This window comes from Lynx rufus, unplaced genomic scaffold, assembly GCF_022079265.1.
Source record: "Lynx rufus isolate CCGP_SWC_20201006 ecotype Redwood Valley unplaced genomic scaffold, mLynRuf1.p SCAF_10, whole genome shotgun sequence".
Classification (NCBI taxonomy): Eukaryota; Metazoa; Chordata; class Mammalia; order Carnivora; family Felidae; genus Lynx; species Lynx rufus.
In genome coordinates, this window is record NW_025814824.1 from 75016846 (window position 1) to 75036987 (window position 20142).

A 20142-nucleotide genomic window follows, 5' to 3' on the forward strand; every position below is an offset into this window, starting at 1 on the left:
TTTTTTAATGTTTATTTGTTTTTGAGAGAGACAGAGAGAAACCGAGCACAAGCGGGGGAGGGACAGACAGAGAGAGGGACACAGAATCCGAAGCAGGTTCCAGGCTCCACGCTGTCAGCATAGAGCCCGAGGCGGGGCTCAAACTCACAAACCGTGAGATCATGACATAAGCTGAAGTTGGACACCTAACCAACTGAGCCACCCAGGTGCCCCAGGATCCATTTCTCACAGAAGTTGAGAACTTCAAGGCTGGAGAGGGTCTTCATAAAATGACCCTACACAAGGTAATTCTTCCAAGGATCTTAGAGCACTTTACAAATGAAATCTACAGAGATGGTCTCAAATAGAAGAAAATAATTTTCTTTGGTCATATTTGGGGAGGATGGCAAGTATCAGGGTTTCTTCACTATCCCACTCACACCCTCCAGGCCACTCCTCCCCTCCCCTTTTCGAGTGCCCTACCTCCTCCAACAGGGACATAGGTGATCCGGAAGCTCTCCACCTGGGCAGAGGGCGCCATCCAGCTGACAGTGGCTGAGTTTTCAGTGATGTCTGAGAAACTGATTTCCTTAGGAGAGCCCATGGCTGTCAAGGAAAAAGCACAGGAGAAACCCAGAAACAGTCAACTATATTGCTCATCAATGATTCTTCCTGGATTCCTTATCCAGGAAAACACAGCCCCTAGAGTTTGTGGCTGAGCCATGCCTTTAGGATAGAGAATGTGGTGGTCTAGGGTCAAGTTGTGACTCGATAGAAACAATTGTTTCTACAATTCTACAGCCCAGGGCTGTAAAGCAGCCATTCGGTTTCATTTCAGTACAATGTTAACACCACAGTTGACATCTAAGGAAGTGAGGCTGGCTGGTTTCTCAGCTTGGAATATGTCATCCTATCATTTTTCATTTTTAGCATTTTTTTTTCAAACTTTGCATTGTAGCTTCTTTTATTAAATGATACTAAGACTTGACAATGGTATGGTTCTTTGCAATTGATTGGAATTAACCCTCATTTAGAAACCCCTGAGAAGGTGTGGTTGTAGCCATTTTACAGAGGAGCAAACTGAAGCTTGGTTCTCCAATGCACATTGTTGTGGTGTGACCTTTCTGGGTCCCAGGACTGGGCAGCAGAGCCGGCTGGAATCCTGGGGATCCTGGAAATAATGTTCACATGGAAACTGACCTCGACAAACCCATTCCTAGAACTGGATGGAGGTCCAGAACCAGGAGACCAAACAAACACCTCACACACACTGGGCCCACCTGGGGGGAAAGCCATGTTTCTGCTATGGCCATACCTCCCCCCAAACCCAGTTTCCATTGGCTTTGCTCTGTATTTCTTGGCTTAGCTCCTTGCCCTCTTCAGCTGACCATGTTTAAGCAGAGAGTTCAGGAAACAATTTTCAGGCCTCCAGGGAACTTGTTTCTCATCTTTCCCTTCTCCAACCCACGTTGATCATTAAGTTTTAAAACCCACAGCCCACTGTGGGGAGATGTTTTTCTTCCCTCTCCATTTCTTTTTCCCTCCTCTTTTGGCTTTCTCCTGTGACCTGGTAGCACCTCCAGACTCTGAAGGGGTTGACTGGGGTTTTGCCCTCTCCTTGGAAAACTCTGGAAACCACAAGGGCTCTGGAGCCCGGAAGATCTTGATTGTCCAAACACCACGGAGGGCCTGGGCAACCTGGGGGCAGGTCCCTTCACTTCTGTGGGCCCCGGTTGCTCCATCTGTCCAGTGGGAAAAATGATGTCCACCTACAGGAATATTTTTAGGATTAGCAGAGCTGATGGACGTAAAACCCCTAACAGAATCTGGCATGAAGTAAGAATTCAGTAAACATGATTGCTCTCTCTTTTGTTCCCATGTAACTATTTTTCCCATGGGCTACCCTGGATTTTGAAGTAACTTCCAAGAAAGATCTAGATGAGGCCGGCTGAAGACAAACCAACAAACCCCAGTGAGGTGTGCAGATGAAGGCACCGTGGCTCTCCTGCAGCTTGCCGGGGTCCATACCGCCTTCCACTCTGACTGCAAACCTCACTGGTGCAAGTCCTAGCACATTTTCGATGTATCTTTGTGGCCACAGCTTTTGTTTCTCTAGGTCCTAGGTTTTCTCATCTACAAAATGGCAATATTATCTGCCATGCTGTAGAAACCGTAAGAATTAGCAGCCTCATACATCGTGCCCGCCTGAGGGATGTGCCTGATTAGAGTGGCAGGAAAACAGCCATGTATAATAACATGAAGGAATGGGACAGTAGCGATGGGATTCTAGGTTCATTGGGGTGATAGTTTTGGACAATAGGCCTTCCTAGGTGTGGAAGACTATTTGTTATTTTAGTATATCTCCTTCTGTCATAAATAATGCCCTAAGTCTCCAGGACCAGAGCAGAGGAGATGGTCAACGGGAACCTAAAGACAGAGCTTCACACAACAACTAAATCATACTACTTAAAAGCTGGGAAGACCCAAGCAAGGCAATGCCTCTGTCTCTCTTCCCAAGTGGATGCATGATTTTCAATAAAAACTCCATTATGGAAACATCTGGAATTGTTAAAAAAAAAAAAAAAAAACAACAACTCACAAGGAGGTTGAGGAGGGCTTTTATCCGTAATTTGCATAAAAATTTGCCTCCCCAAATCTGGAGCAAATGTCCATTGCTTTAATCACCTGGCCCTTGATAATCAGCTTTAAAAATTTATTCTCCCTTCAACATACTTTTTTTTGAACACTTCATATGTCCGAGGTCCTATGTTAAGCTAAGGGGACAGCTACTGTAGCCAGTATGGTTTAAGAGCAAGGATTTTCGAGTTAGACTGACCTGGGTTTGAATTCCATTCTGGCCTTACCTGCTAAAAACACCTTACCCCCTGAGGTCTCAGTTTCCCTTCTGTGAAGTGGAACTGACTGTGGCACTCCCCAGCCTGGCTGGGTCATGGTGATTCAGTGAGACGAAAGTGTGTCCGTTGCCCGGCTTCATGTGGCATGGAGCTCACGCTTTATAATTGGTGGTTACTATCTTTATGCTTCATGGGAGTCAGAGCCAGAGGCACCGAGCATAAAGAGCCTGGTTCATATAGAAGGAAGGATTGCCAAGCAAGGGTCTCTGCAGACCTGCTGAGTCAGGCCCCCGGGGCACAATGCTGTTGCAACTCCGGTGTGTGGTTTCAAGTGCATCTGAACTGGAACTGAGCAGAGGACTTGCAGGGCTGCCTTGCTGGGAAAGGAAAGTTAGGGGGGAATGGGCGGCACATTGTGGAAGTTGGGAGAAGGGACACTGACTCCCCCATTGGCCTCCAGGGAGGAAGGGAGTACCAGGGATGTGTGTGTGTCTGGGGGCAGTGATGGGGAGAGGCTAAGGAAGCATTTCAGGCTCCTCACTGAGCACTTGAAACTCCAGAGAAGAAGAATAAAGCCATCATACTCTGTTGTTGGATTTTTAACTATTTTCTGTCTATTCTGGGGACCCTCTATTTGGGCACACCGGTGTCTAAATCCCCAATGGCAAAAGATGTTTCTGGTAACTCTGGGCTTTCCAAAGAGGGCCACTGCTGCCGTGAAGATGTGGCTCAAACAATGGAGGGGAAGAGGAGCCATTGCAAATACACGGATCACCAGACGGAACAAAAGCTTATGACCTAAGTATCCACCAGTAGGGGAATAGTTAAGTAAATAAGGCTCATGGGATTGTCTCTCAGATCTAATAAGCCAGAAACACACATACACTACAGTGTGCAAGAGTGTTGCCCCAACAAAATTTAAAAAAGAGAGCTTAGATTTGTGTCAATTTTGTCTATTTGCATAGACAAGAAAGTGGTAAAATTGGTTGTCTCTACACAGAGCAACTGGGTAGCAGGGACATAGCTGAATAGGGACTTTGCTAGATGTTCTCTTTTTTTTTTAATTTTTTAATTTTGAACCAAGTGATCCATGAAAAAATAACATTTACTTGAAATCACCCAAACATAAGAATAGCTAATATTGCTACAATGGGCAAGGCAACAAAATACTCAACAGTCATGGGCTTATTTAAACCTCATAGCTGAATTCTGAGTTCAAGTCTACTTGCCAGATGAGGGGACTGAGGCTCAGAGAAGAAAGGACTTGCCCAAGACCACGCAGCTGGTACAGAGAAAGGATGAGACTCCAGGGAGTCTGCCCAGAGGCTCCAGGCCACACCACTTGGTACATTGCCCCCAACAGCCTTCCCTGCCACTGGGCACTTGCTGCTAGCAGCTTGTGCTCAGGGAGCCATAGGAGAACCTGCAGCAGCTTTTATGAGGATAAGGAGGAACAGAGTATCTCAGAGAAGGGTTTACTACTGTGCAGGAGAGGAAAGAGGAGGAAGGATAGAAAAATGGAAGGGAAACTTTCTAAAGCTGATGAGGTGATGGTGGAATCAGACGTGTGTTGTCTAATGGAGTCACCTCCCCTGTCCTCTCCAAGTACAGAGGGGATTCGGGCACACATGTGCACACACACACACACACACACACACACACACATGCTTTGGCTGTGAAATACAAAACCCCAAAGAAAGAAATCAAAGAATGGCTTTCCAAAGCACGGGGTCTGCCTTTCTTTTCTTTTGTTCTTAAAAAAAGAAGAAGAAAAAGAAAAAGCTCTTGATTATTCATTCTCTCTCTCTCTCTTTTTTTTTTTTTTTTTTTGCTTTAGCACTGTAGGGCCTCTAGAAAAAAAGATCAGCAAAACAAAATCAGTGATCAGAAGTAAACTTTGAAAGGCAGTGTTTATAAACCAAGGTCAAAAATCAGGCTCTGTCTCTGATCTCAAGTTGTTTTATGGGCAGCCACAGTGAGGGAGGAGACAAGGACCCGCATCCCAGGGATAGGGTGTCCAAGTTAATAAGAAACAGGATTTTTCCTCTGACTGAACTGCTGTCTGCATTTCAGCATTTCCTTCACGCCTACAAATACCAAGATTATGGTTTCTGTAGGTGGCGTCTCCTAGTTCAGTAGGTCCTGAAACCTGATGTAATAAAATACCCATCTCTGGACCAAGGGAAGGTTTTGGCTAATGTTGCACTCAATGCCTGTCAGAGACAGCAAGTATGTACCCTCGTCAGTTAGCTGTCATCCAGCCTGCTTACATTTATTTAGTAGTAATTAAAATAAGATGGTGTTTGGGTTCTACCCCAAACCTGGCCTTGTGACATTAGGCAAATCACATCGGCTTTCTGGGCCACAGATTCTTCATGCACAAACAGAAGAGGCTGGGATATACCATTCCTCTGGTCCCTTTTACCCCTCCTTGTGCTTTTGTGATTCTTTCTTCTGATCCCTCTTTGAAGCAGTCTCTCTCTAGGGAGTGCTATGTCTCTCCTTCTCCCTCAATTTCAGGAAGGAATTCACCCTACCTTTCATAGATCTTTCCCTCTAAAGAGACTGTTACCAATGAACTTTTTTCTCCTTGAAACAATTCACATGGAAAAGGGTCTGCATTTCCCCCTCTAGTGCCTTTTAAAGTTGTTATGAATATCACACAAAATCAGTGAGCTTCATGAAGAGCAGCTTGTTGACCTTGCCAGCTCCCTCCTTTGATCCTTCCTGATCACGGTACTGATTATTCACACACAGCATCTGATAAATATTCATCTTTATAGGTGGAGGTACCACTTCTCCATTATCCCCTGCCTGCTCTAAGGTCAAACATTTGACCAAAGAACAAGGAATTATACCTCTGCATTAAAAAAAACAAAAAACAAAAAAACCAAAAAACAAACAAAAAAAACCCCAAAACGATGGGATAATTGTCCTAAAGAAGGGTCTTTGGAATTTAAAAAAATGTAATAATTATAATGATGATGATGTATTAATGAAAACAATGAAAATCCAAATAGCTTTAATTTACTGAGCTTTTGCTATGTGCCAAATCCTCTGCTATGGGCTTTCCATGAATTATCTCATTCAATCCTCCCAGCCCCATTCAATAAATGGCATCATACTCTTCTTGAATTAAGGCTTAGCCAAATTGTCCACACTCACACTGTCTATAATTGAAAGACCTTGGCTGCATTCAAAGATCTTGTAATTTCCCAACCCTGTGAAAGAAAATCCCCAAGTCATGACTTTTCTTGGTTATATCCTGTTTGTGTACGGTACCTGTTGTTGCTATAGCACTGACTGGTTGGGATCGCCTTCCACTGCTTATTCCATAGAGTTCAATTTCGTACTCAGTGGCCTCTCTGAGGCCAGTTATGTCCCTGGTTCGTTCGGGGGCAAGTAGGGTTATTTCCATTGGCTCAGACTGCTTTTTGGTATCTCTGATTTTGAGAACAAAACTGTCGAAGACCCCGTCATCAGCTGTCCAGGACAGACGGAAACCGTCTGGGGTGGCATCTGAAACCAGAAGGTGGTCAACTTCTGGCTCGGCTTCTAGATGGGAGAAAATGATGGGAGGAGGAGAGAGAACATCATTTACCAGCCAGTGCAATCTTCTTTTCCAGTGGGCGTATCAATATTCAGTGGCCCTGTGGCTCTCAGAGATAGAAGTGTCCTGAATACCAAAAATAAAATTATCCAACACAAACAAGTAGATCTAGGGGAAGGGAAAGATGGAATTCACACATTCACTACAAGCCAAGTGGCTGCTTGCATATGTGAGTTTTGTCTAAAAGCAATTCTATAAATCCACATCTGGACTCAGCTTTGGACCCTCCCATGCATTATTAAACAAGTTCAAAGCCAATAACTTGTTTACATTTGTGCTCTGATCTCCCAATGGCTGAGTGCCCATCCTCTGTAAGACCTTTTTCTTTTCTTTTAAAAAGATAAATAAACCAGTATTAATGATCTGTAGAGTTGCCTATGATGATACTGCTGATTATATTTCCCTTGATCCTGAGCAAAATGGCCTTTAAAATGTTATGTTATGGTCTTTTTGCTTTTTTCTTGTTAGTACTGTTGTACTAAAGAAGGCTCCTGCTCTCGACTTTTTTGCTTGCCTTTTTAACTATTAGATAAATGTTCAGAAGGTAAAACGGAGGCTTGAAACCTCTTGTGCTCCATACTTTGGAGTATTATCTTGGATTGCCTTAACCAGACAAAACTCAATGTCAAGGTAAATTTAGAGCCGAGTTTCCCAAAGTGTACTCAGAGCAAACTATTCCTGTTTGTTCTTCTTCTTTAAAAGGCACCCAGTGTCAAATACTGCCTGGGTAAGTCCCTTTTGGAGAGACACAGGCGCATTGAGATCTTCTGTGAAGCCTTGTTGTCAAGGATCCTGTTAAACTATGTTTAACTCAGTGGTTCCAAAACTTATTTGATCATGGAACTTCTTTACCAAGTAGGACCTTTGAATATTCTATGGAACTAGTAAAATCTAGAAAGACTTTGGGAAACACAGAGTTTTTACTGTTAATGTTGTTAATGTATGTGTCTCTAGGAATTATTAGTCTTGAGAAAATTATGGATTTAGTCTGTGTCAGAGAATCTCTATGACATTAGTGTTTACCAATATAATAGGTCTGCAGTTGAGTTTTCAATAACAAGCCCACCTTGTAGGTTTATCAAGATCACAGTTGACATTTTAAGATGACAAAATGCTGTAAATAAGTATATCTTTGAAATATACTCATTGGTATATTTCTTTTGAGAAGGCTGAAACATAGCTGGGGACCAGCCAGGATGTACACAGGAGAGGATGATGTGGAATAAGCACACAAGAACTACAGACAAGACATGGTCTAAAAGGACTTGGGATGCTAAGTGGCAAACATTTCGACCTTCTCATTTCTGGAGAGGGAGAAGAGGAGTGTTCAGTAGAGACATAAGACAAGGGAGAGTGTGATGGGGGGAAACACAAAAGAACAGGCCACATCTATGGATTCAGCAGAGAAAATGGACAAGAATGTTAAAACCATGGTGATATGGTAGATGGATTACATGGAAGGGAACCAAGGAGAGGAGAAAATGGCTCACTTGAATCCAAATACCTGTAACAATCTCAGCCCTCAAGGGCGTGGTTTGGTGCCCTTGGGTGAAGCCAGAGACCATGACCTCATAACCAATTCCAGTTATGAGGCCTCTGAGCTCCAACTTCCTCTGGGTTCCTGAAAGTGTGAATTCCTGGGGGTCCAGCAGCTTCCCAGAATCCACCACCGCTACTAGGAAGCTGTCAAAGGCATTCTCCGATGCCATCCAGGAAACTGTGAACCCGTAGGGATTAATGTCGGAAATGGTTAGGTTTTCCAGAAGGGGCAGGGCCTCTGAAAGAAGGGAGGAGTGAAAATAACTCAGGTTAGCAGCACTGACCCTGCAGGGATAGCACAACTCTCCACGGATACTGAGAGATACCCAATCAAACACTAAATGTGTTAATTTCTCAGAAAACGAATATTTAGTAAGAGCTTATTGGCTGCCAGATGATGTTATCTTGTGTAAATCTCTCAACAGGCCTATGAGATAGATAATATTCCCATTATACAGGCAAAAAAAGCCTGAGTTTCAAAGAGGTTGATTGGCTTGGCCAAAGTCACAGAGCTAGTATGTGATAGAGCAAGGTTTTTAGCTGGATCTCACTCCAAAGGCCATGAATTGCTCCCTGTATAATTGGATATCTTGTGTTGGGTTTGTACCTCTTTCTCTATTTCCAACTGTCTTCTGGTCTTGAAGGAAATCAGCTCTTCTTTTCCCCCCAATATACTGATATACTTCCTTTTGGGTACACTTCATATGTTTCCATTTCACTTCTAGTTCACATTTTGAATCAAGTTAATGAGGCCCCTTAGTGACATACATCTTCATTAGCTGAAATAGGGGGAGGGGGTAAGATTTTTTTTTCATGTGGCAGAATTAACAAATTAGGGTTATGGTCCAGTAAGCAATACTATAATTCACTGATTCTTTTGCTGTTTGTTTTCCTGGATAAAGTAGGAGGTAAGGACATGTCGGGGTCTTTAATAAGTTCTGGTGTCATCTGGTCATTCATTCACCAAACATCTGTGTCCCAGGCACCCTTATTTCTTAGGCATCAAGGGGTCTTTTCACACACTGGGATTCCCAAAATAGTGAGGTTATATCAGCTAAGTTTCTAAGTGCTAAGTTCTAAGTACCAATCGACAAGGCTTCATGTTTATTCTCCTATTTAATCCTCATAATGACACTGTGAAATAGCTACTGCTACCTTCCCCCTCTCCCCCATGATATCTAAGGAAACAGAGATCAATGACTTATATACAGGATTCCAAATCTACTGGGTGGCTAAGCTGGGCTCCCACCCAGGCCATCTGATTCCAAGCTCAATGCTCTTTCCACACTCTAAGCCAGTGTCTAATTAGTCAACCCCATCAGGGCTGGCAAGTCTGGAGGCTTAAGTAGGATTGGTGGAGAAGGTTCAGAGCCCCCCACTCTGGCAAAACGAAACACAGTAATAGTGAATGTATTTTTTATTGGAGGGGACATGGGGCTGAGAACTCCATGACCAAGGCTGCTTTAGCCACACCTCATTTACAGCCTTCTTTTCTGCTGCTTCTAAATGGAAACTTTCAAAGAGATAAATGACCTTACACCAATGCCCAGAGTCTAATCCATGCAATGTAAAGAAAGATGTTTTACAAAGAAGTCATTGGTGATTGAATGAACAAGTAAATGAATATCCTCATCCTCAAAGCAAAGATTTAAATTTTGTTGTGGGCTGGACTTCCTGTACTGATTTAGCATATTTGGTATTTGTTTTGAGGCTTTTTTTTTTTCCAGGTAAGGATCTTCCGAAAATCATAATTCTATTGAAGGCGAAGATGAAATCACTTATACTGTGCAAACAGACTTCTTTGTCTCCAAGACAATGGTCTCAAGTTCTTTTGCTGAGTTTATTTAGGTAAGTGGCGCCTCTTTGGATAGCTAGCCTCTGTGTACCTCCACACCATCAAAGAAGCGGATTCTCATGAAAAGAAGGGCATTCAGGCTAATTAGTCAATCAAAGTCTTGTTATTTATAGTCATTCATGTTCAGCTTTTTTTTTTCTTTTTAAAAATATGCTTCTTTTAAAACTCAGGGTCTTTTCACTTCAAGGATTAGCTGAGACAATGCTGTAACCAGATCTAGGATTCCCAAGACCAGCCCTCCCAGACTGCCTTTCTTCTCTCCGTTCTGCGGGAGGTCCTGTGGGAGGCTACAAGAGATGGCCTGATGGGGTCTGTGGCTGGCCATTCCTGCCCTCCTGTGCATCGGGAGGCAAGAGACTGGGAGCCCCCACCACTCTCTCCCCTGCCCCACTAAGAAATGACCATGTTCTGCATTTGAAGACTTTTTTGAATGACTGAATTCACAGTAGGCAACGGGACAGAAAACAACCACTTTTTGATCTTACATTAAAACACGTCCAGTGTTCTCTTGAAAATAGTAAGAAAATCATGATTTCATAACAATAGCTGCTGAGTTTCTATCTAGAATTGTTGCTTATTTTTAAGAATGCTACTTCCCTCCTAGGAAACAGCAGACAGAACCCAGCATCGTAAGATGCCTACTGGATGCCAAGCCATTAAACTTTATCATATCCATTTAGATCCTGAGACAAAGCTGACAGAAATGGCTGTGGGGGTCCCTTTGTCAAATATAAGGAAACTGGAATTCAGAACAGTTAAGAACCAGCCAAGGTTATGCAGCTAAGAATATGTGGGGGAAGTTCAGAAACCACTCAGGTCTGGTATCAAAACCCTCACACTTCTAGGTCATCATGGCTGCTTCCAATTAAATATTTAATTGATCTTATTAACATATTTTGTCGGTAGTGATTTAGATGCTGGGAGAGGCCTGGTTTAATGTGAATCAGCAGGCAAAGTCGGTCTCCTGAAAATTATCAGTAGTGGAAGGCAAGAGACTTCTAAATATTTTCTGAGGTATGTAGCCTTTGCCATTGATTTGGGATGATCTCAGGAAAGAAAACGGAAAGCCATTTCTTTATGTAATTCTTCAGTAATTCAAAGAGAGGTTGGAGGTCAAGTTCAATAAATGGGTAAGCTTCAATTAAGTTTGGATTTATCTGCTACCCTAGGTCAAACCTTCAGTAATTTGCTGTGGATGCTGACTTAAGACAAAGTGTTTTTTTTTTTTTTATTTAAAGAAAAAGAGAAATTATTATATTTCTGGGGCAAGTGGTTTATAAACTGCCTTACTTAGCATGATTTATGGCAAAAATTCCTGCTCCAGGCTGTGGGTAACTTAGAACTCACTTTTCAGCCAGAATTGCTAAAATATGTATCAGCCTATAAAGCTAGACAGGAAAATCCTTGGAAGCTTTATGCAGCTGTTGAGTACATGGTCTCCATGTCCCATGAAAAGCTGCAAAATATCCCTCTTTGCGAAATACCAGAGGATCTGATCTCTCTTCACTTAGATGTTTACATCTGGAGTGAAGACTCTACTGGGGGTTGACGTTCCCTTAGAATGCCTATCACCTTTCCTCTCTGCTGTCCCCCATCTCAAAATTCTAAATGGACAAGTGAGAACCTTTGAATGAGTACCTGTCATGACAAAAGCAGTGAGGGGTCTCGTGGGGTCCCCAGCCCAGGTGGTCCCTGCCACACTAATGTCATAGCCAGTGTTCTCCAGCAAGCCCATGATGTGAGCATGCTGTGTGTCACCTGAGACCGTGAATTGCTGGGGCTCATACAGCGAGTGAGAATCGCTAACATTGACAACAATCTTTGCAAAAAACCTGGCTCGAATGCTCCAGGACACATTGAAGCTGTCAGGAGTAATATTGCTAAGGATTAGAATGCCCAACTGTGGCTCTGGCTCTGAAGGGAGAGGAACATGGACAGAAGAGAAAGGAGATGCATTATTAGAGGAAGCAGTTGGTTTTTCCAGAATATAGCCATAGGACATAAAAGTGCCAATCCCTCCAAATATTTGCAGAAAGGTAGTATATTAGGCCGTGGCTACACCTGCAATGACTAATGCTAGAGAATATACTTTCTCTGCAGGTATGGATGTGCATTCTTTATAAGTATAGACACAACTACTTGCTGGCCATAAGAAGAAAGGTGAACAGGCATTAGAATGGCAGATAGGAGCAACACAGAATATTTAGGGTGCATTTCTAAAGGTTTGCAGCGGGACACTAGCTCTGTAAGATGTCCTAAGAAAAGTAGCTTTTAGTAAAGTATGTATGGGTATTCTATCTCACCCTAGAGATTCTCAAAGCCTGAGAGTATTTTATAGCCTCTGAAATGCTGGTTCTGTAAAGAAACCTACTTAATTTTGTGCAGCCCAGAATTTCATAAACTTATTGATCAGTGGATACTCTTTTAAAGGATATTCTTTGAACATCTCAAGTAGCTTGTGGTTCACAGAGCATGTCTTAGGAAATGCTACTTTGAAGTTTCCTTATTTAGTTTTCTTTTGATCTATTTCGATTGTACAAATTAAAGGCTAATATCCATACAAGAGAAATTCTCCATAGTTTTTAGAAATCCAAAGGTTTCCTATACACCATAAGAAAATCTGCATCTTACCCTGAATGCCGTAAAGGTAAAAATGGCTTTCATTAAAAAATTCTTGGTGTATGCAAAAGTTAAAAGAAAATTTAAAGTTAGATGTTACATTTTCTAACTAGAAAATTTACTTACTGGATAATTTGGAAAGATAAGTGGTTCTCCTGGAGGTTGATATTATCTTGTCCCTTAAAGACTAGGAGATCAGTGATCAAGGCAACTCATTTTGTAATGTAGGGGGCCTGTACTGCTAGTTTCCACTAGGATGTATACGATCTGGCCTCCTCAATGCACATTTATCGAGCAATACTAACTTTAAAGTAAGTTCGACTCAAACTTTATTTTAGAAAGAGGCAACAGTCCTGGAGGGTTGAGGTACCAGGGTTAGCACTGAAGGTTGGGAAGAAGCAGACTATTTCTTCCAAGGACTTGGGAGTTGTTTTGCTGCAGCTCCAGTATTAGGAGGAAAGAAGGGACTCATCTGGATAAACTTAAACTGGACAGTTGCACAGCATAATTTGATGCCACAAAGTCCCTAAGGGCAAAAAGAATCTGGCCCCAAAGCAGAAGATAGCCATAAGTAACGGCATGGAATCTCCAACTTAGCAATTAGTTTGAGAAGATAATGACGCTATAATTTTTAGCCATAACATTGGCATAAATTACCTCAACCGCACTAAAGGTAGAACCCTCCAAGTGGGCCTCTGTTTGCTCTTTCCCTGTGTTTTGCTGTGGCAGCAATCTCTCAAATTAAGGATGCATGTTAGGATTCTTCTCATGCCACCAAAAAGAGACTGGCGATGTGAACACATTCACCATGCAGAGTAAGACTTAGCTTCTCATGGCCAGCTTGGCCTCCAGCTGTCTCCCAAAGGGTGCAACCAAGCTCAGGAGTGAGGTGCAAGAAAAACCTCGAAGAGAGAGTGAGAGAGAAGGTATGGCCAGTGTTCCATGCAAGCTGGGATATCTTTCTCTCACCACTTCTAACCCTTTGAAATAATTCTTGGACATGCCATATGCTTCCAGGAAACATAGATATTTTCAAAAATGTAATACTCTGAATGTTCACCACATGCACCAAGATTTGGACAAGACGACAGATGAAAGAAGGTGGACATTTTGTGACAGGTATCAGAAGATGACAAAGCATGCTTGGTGGGGTAAATGTCAAAAGAGAACAGTCTATTTGTAGGGAATGCAAGCAAATAAAAGTCTTAAGAACAAGATGAGACCACTGGGTCCTCTGGCTCTGGAAGTGTGTGTTAGGGTCTTTCCCTCGCATGCTTCTGGCACTGTGTTTTAGAATCTTGGAAGAGAGAAAAAGGATGAATATCACTCTGACCAGGGAACCGAAACTGGCATGCACACACCTCTTTGGCAATGTCATAGGCAAACTCTGATTAGACCACAGGCAGATGATAATGGGTAGAACTGGAAATGATTATTCAAGATCAGATGAGAAGGATGATGTAGAAATTCAACCAAAGCAAGTCAGGTTAACTCTATATAAACAAACAGAGCAACTCCAGATGTGAGTGCACATTTAGGAAAAAGAGGTTGACTTCTGGGTGATTGTTTTTCTTTTTAAGTTTTAAAGCTCTGATTTGGGTGGCCCTGTCAAATTTGGGAAAGATCTAGAGGAACCAGGAGGATGAAAAATGTGTAGCGAGGGCTTTTGGGGGGACTGCTCCCCAGAGGAATTTCAATGGAGAGTGAAGAAGCCATCGTGGGAAATACCTGTGGTTGCTTGGGCCATTAGAGTGTGAGCGCGGTGCCCGCCCATCAGCCCATGAAGGTGTGCAGTGTAATTAGAAGAAGCCGTGAGGTTGGTGATGACTGAGCTGCGAGACGCCGCAGGTACAGAACGCACTACCGTCTCCTGGCCGTGGTCAGAATTCCTAACTTCGATAAGAAAGCTATCAAAGGCAGCCTCTTGGGCTTTCCACGAGAGGGCCATACTGGCCCAGGTCACATTTGAGATAGTGAGGTGGCTAAGGAGAGCTTCGGCCACTAAAGCAAGCAGAAAAAAATATGAAAGCGTGTCAATTTAAAACACTATTACAATAGAGTCAAAAACTAAAACACATAAGACTAAATCCATAAAGTTTTAGACTTCACCCTTTGGTAAAAGACTTGTCCTTGTTGAAACCCAGTTTGAGCCATGAGGAACAAATATAAGGGGCTGAATAATTTTCTCCTCCAGGTTTTTGTGTACTTTAATATGGCGAAGATGACAGACCACCCTGCTAACAATCTGTAGTCTCACGCAGAATGAGGACAGACCTTCCCTCAGCCATGGGTGACTTAAGTGTTAGATGATTTTGATGCTACAATGTCAACCTTTTTCTTGGATTCATTATCCAAAATGTGCTAAGAATGCTATTTTGAATGGCTAAGCCTCTCCTTTCAAATTCAGATAGAGAATTCTCTTTTGCTGCGTGCCAGAGAGGGCCTCACATAGGATGTGTACCACAGACACTACAAATTTAAGTGAGAGCAGCTTATACTCTGGCTGGCCAAGTTCCTTGTATAAACATGACGACTTCTATTTTTGCAATCAACCATTTACTCTTCTGGGAGCAAGACAGCCTGTTCATGTATTTTCTCCTAGAGATTGCACTGGATTTGGGATGGTCTGGATGGCACGACTTCCTTGTGCACCCATCTGATTAGTAATCTGCTTTTTTTTTTTTTTTATCATTTTCCAAGTTGAAAAAAAATAACAGTACCAACACGATTTCATTAGACCATTGGGATATTTGGGTATTAGGAGGCCAAAGATATTAGGATAACACAAAATATAATTTTTAAGACTTTTTTGATGCAGACATCTTTCCAAATCAAGGACAACTCTTGCTTCTTAGGTATAGAAGGGTAGAATTCTTTTCTCCAGATTCCATATGGCAATCTGGGCCAGACTACATTTTATGCTGCAAATGTCCTGGTCAGTAATAGATCAGGCAAAGGGCTTAACAGAAATCCACCATTTGGGCTGCTGTTGGAGAGAGTTATGTTAAGTAGTGCTCTAGCCTAGCATTGTGGAGCAGTTAATGCACTGTGGCTTCACCCTGCAAAGAAGGAGTGAATGAGCAGCTTCACCCTGCAAAGAAGACTCTAGAGAGAGGCGGTCAGAATGGAGAAGGCAGATGTACCTGTGGTGGCCGTGGCACTGATGGTTTGGGTCCGGATGCTGGGAGCAAGTCCCGAGAGGTAGACAATAAAATGATTATTAGGGTGTAGCCCTGAGATGTGGGCAGTTCGTTCAGCACCAGAGATATTATATTCCATCGTCTCCAAAACCCTATTGGAATCAACAATTTCAATGGTAAAGGTCTCGAAGGCCCCATCGGTGGCTGTCCAGGAGAGATTGAAGCTCTCAGGAGTTATGTCAGAAACAGTTAAGTTTCCAATTTCAGGTTCTGCAGCTGAAAAAGGAAGGGTAGGGAAGAAGAAAAAATAAATGAATTTGGGTTGATTATTTGGCCTGTGTTTTAAGATTGAGGTTGTTAAGAGAAACATGGCTGGGTAGAAAGACCTGCTAGTTCAGGGTTAGGGGGAAACCAAGCAGTGTTACCAGTCAGTGCCAGCGGGAGAGAAAAAGGGGATTTGTTAAAAGAAGAAAAGAGGAAGGTCTGGCAAATTGGATTCCCCTGCTCTGGAGCAGCCATACATGATCAAGCTGGCTGAGATCCCGTGTGTGAGAAGACATCTGAATGATGTCAGCTGGAACCGTGGTGCCTAAGCTCAGATGCTTCTGGGAGCCCCGCCGCAGGGATGCTGGCCATCGGTCAAGAGATATGAGTGCTGGCAGTCTTTAGTTGCCAGAATTGCACTCAGGAGACCACAGTTACTTGGCTCCCTCCTGCAGGCATCCTTTGCTTTGAGGGAGCTCCCATCTATTTAAATAAAGGCTAAATAATTCTGATGCCATCACCCTCCCAAAGGTGGTACCCTGAGGCTTCTGATTTTGTGACTTAAAGGGAACTGGCAACTTGTCAGTGTGATTCTTGGTATTTTCATCATACTTCTGACAAGGGCCAGCTGCTTTCATATTCTGTTAGAATAGCTCGTCCTCTCTTAACTGCCTCTACGGGAGCCAAGAAAGCTACTACTTACATTGCCAACCAAGAGAGCTGAGCCGAGGCAAGGCAGTCAGGCAACCCCTGTCCGGCCAAGAAATAACATTTTGTCTTGGAGATGGTCCTACCAGTGCTTTTCTGTGCAATTGGAATAAAATATGCAGAAGGCAAGCAGAAGCAAGGTGTGGGGAGCAAGTAGTGCCTCTCTAGCAGGGAAGGGGAAGGCCTTCCCATCCCATCACATTTAGTGAGACACAGATCCGATGGGGTCATGGACCTTCCTCCTCTCATACCATTTCATCAGAAACAGGAATGTCGCTATCATTAAGAAGGAAAAAAAAAACACATAAAAATATGAAGGGCACCCAACCACAAGGTCTGCAGGAAAGATCAGAAGCGGCAGGTGATTTCTCTTGCCTTCTGGGAAGGGATGATTTATGAATGTCCGATATCGTTGCCAGTTGCAATTTCTAGGCATTTCAAGGTCACCACTCATACAGTGGCTGTCTGTATTCTGTTGATCTCAGTGAGGGTTATTGAAATGATGGAGGCTAAAATGCAGGTCTATGCTTTTGCTGGAATCAGTGAGGTTGTACAGGTTTGCATGAAGGTTTGGTTGCCATAATTACCTGAAAATGGGGCAGGCATATGCAAACCCAAGCAAGACAACCTCTACTGAGCTTCCAACCAATGGAGGCATATAGGAAGATGCGCAATGGAGAACGGTGCTGGGGAAGGCTGCTTGCTGAGGCAGGCCCCTGGGGAAACACTGACTGCCTTGTCACTGGAGCGGAGTGACTAGTAAGGCACAGCACACCCTCCTGGGTCAGCGCTGGGAGTGCGCCATATGCAAAGGCCAACACTCCAGGGAGCAACTCTTATTTAAAAGAGCAAAAAGGGCATCAGATCTTTGACATTCATAGCCTGGGACATTCCTTGCTTCAAATGCTGCTGTGTGTACTTCTCTGAATGAATGGCTTTTTCTTTGGTACTGTCTCCAGTCATAATTGTGTGATTTTTTTTTTTCTTTTTGGTCTAGCTATTTGCTAATTTGGTGTTCTAACAATGACTCAGTATCTGAGAGAACTGCCCGGAGGAGGGCAATTCAGTTCTCTTATTATACTCTGTGTATTTTAAAGAAACATTTAAATTAAAACATTTCTTTTAAATGCAAGAACCACAGTGCCCATACCCTTGAGGGATTTGGGATAGAAAAGCGCCTTTTCCAACTAGCAAAAAGACCCTCTAAAGTAAATAACCTATGCTCTACCAGAACTCACACATGGTAAGGGACGGCTTTTAGTTATATCCTAGCACTGGAAAAGAGAATTAAAACCATCAGGCTGTCTCTTGAAACCGAAAGCCATCATTCAAAAGAGAGTTAGTGGTAGGAAGTCTGGGAGAGGCTGGAGGCTGGAGGTCAGAAAAGGCAACATCTTTATCATTCATCCTCAAAATGGCAGAGGCATCCAGACCAAGGCACATCTTATGGTGTGGTCTCTGGACATGCATGACCAGCCACTAAGGGGCATAAGGCAAGGACTCAGACATGGAGAGAAGCTGACTTTCCGCAAAGTTTCATGGAGAGAAAGCTGGGTGGCTTGGGGAGGGGCGTCAACAGTGGGGAGGAAGGTACCTGTGGAGGTCTCAGCAGAGAGCACTGGTGTTCTATAGCCCCGGATCACCCCATAGATGGTGACTCTATAAGGGGTGTTGGCCTTGAGGCCCGGGACGTCCACAGCCCGCAGGCTGCCGGGCACCGTGAGGTTCTGAGCTGTCTCCACCCAGTTGGCCTCCTGCACCTGAATGACAAAGTGCTCATAGGCCTGATCAGTTGTGGTCCAGTTGAGTCTGAGGCCATCCCAGCCAGCCTCGGTCACGGCTATGTCCGCCAGCTGGGGGAGCTCCTCTGAAGAAGGACAGAGACGTTATTTGTCAGTTCTGCAAACCAAAAAAAGGAGGAAACCAAACATCCCACAGCCCAGCTCTAGGGAAGAGAGAAAGAGGCGAGAGAATTTTTGTGTGCAAGTGTGGTCATTCTTGGTCTCTGGGCATTTACTTCTGACTTGAATTGTGGTAATCTGGCCACAGCCCTTCTTCAGGAGTTGAAAACAGTCAGAAAGGGGAAGATCTGCGCTGTTCATCCTTGAGATGGCAATACTGTCTGGACAACTGCACAACCCACAGGGGGTCTCTGCACATGCATGGCCAGAAATGAAAGGGCAGTTGGAAAAGTGGGATTGTGGGTCAGGGTAAGGGGGAAAGGGATGTTAAAAGTGGAGGCTTTGGAGGCCGCTGGGCTTTAGTTGGAATTCCCACAATGATCTTTATTAGCCAGGTCATCTTGGGCCCGTCACCCAGCTCATCTCTGAGTCTTACTCTGCTCACCTATAAAGGGGGCTGACATATCACTGGACTGTGTGATGGCTAAATACCATTTATAAACCCCTGAGTATCATGCCTAAGCCATCGTGAGTGCCCAGTAAGTGGCTACCCAACAAATACATCACCGTTTAGATGTTTCCCCTTGGAACTTCTCAACCATACTGGAGAGAATTATCAGCCTCACTTCAGGACTTCATGTTGAAGAGGTTGTCTTATTGCTTATTGTCTTATAGCCACCTGCTATCAGGCAGGCTTTATAAAGTGTATGTTGTCTCAGTGTGGACATGTGTGATGTTTTTTCTCTGGACTCTACTCGGCTTTTAGGGATCAAATGTTCTGCACTAGATTCTTGGCTTGGTTCTTTCCCTCCCACCTTCTGCTAGTACTTTGTGCCAGAACAAAGAGTGGCTGCATCATGAAGCGAAGCCATTTGTGCGAAATGAGTGCCCACTTTTAATTAAAAGTGGTAAATTTTGCTCAGCCAATGGTGCAGAGCAGGGCCCACTATTGATCTTCCTACCATGTAGCAAGGAGATTTAACGTGTTTCTTATTGCCGATTTTAGAAAGTCTGGATTCTGAATACGGGAAAACCCACTGCTTGGTGGGATACCTCTCAGGATTATATGCAACCGCTCAGACTTTTTAAAGGCTGCCGTGGCCATGCACTTGAAGTTACAAAAGAAAATATCTGTAAGGATTCCAGCAGCCAAGAAAGGTGCACCGAGGCACTTGTTCTCAGTGCCTGTGAGTCTGAGCAAACTCAGCCTTTTTGAGGGGCTGTATTCAAATGACCATGTAGCCTTGGTGCTCTTGTGGGGGTATCAGTGAAGGCAGTCCCCCCTGCCCTCCTAGCTCATCAAGAAGAGCTGTTCATTTATCTGGCACGTAGTGAGGTTCCTGGTAAGGTTTCACGTGCAAAAGGAATTCTGTTGTTACAGATAGAGACTGTTAGCATCCGGCATCCAGATCACAGGTGCCTCAATAGCCCCTCTGGCTCACTGGGTCTGAAGACATTCCAGGCAGCACAGGGTAACACTGACTCAGCCAGCACAGCTAGATCGTAACATCACCTTTCTCATTTTTGGAATTGTGTGTCGTTTCTCACAAGCACCAACTTTACTTGGTATATGTGAGCAAGGAGAACAATTTATTTGAACTAGGTTATTTGGATAGTATTATCAAAACACAGGATAGATAGATAGAGAAGGGCATGGACTGAGGGCCCAGCA

At 43.6% G+C, this 20142-nt stretch overlaps 1 protein-coding gene across 1 annotated transcript in view; it reads right to left on the minus strand.

The window, feature by feature from the left end:
• The window catches only part of TNC (tenascin C), a 65681-nt gene that overhangs the window by 19442 nt on the left and 26097 nt on the right, over positions 1 to 20142 (minus strand). The window contains exons 13-17 of the mRNA XM_047068511.1: positions 18164 to 18436; positions 15601 to 15873; positions 7949 to 8221; positions 6117 to 6389; positions 463 to 585 (exon numbers count right to left, since the gene is read on the minus strand). Coding sequence (XP_046924467.1) covers positions 463 to 585; positions 6117 to 6389; positions 7949 to 8221; positions 15601 to 15873; positions 18164 to 18436 — 1215 coding nt within the window. The remainder of the gene's footprint in view (positions 1 to 462; positions 586 to 6116; positions 6390 to 7948; positions 8222 to 15600; positions 15874 to 18163; positions 18437 to 20142) is intronic.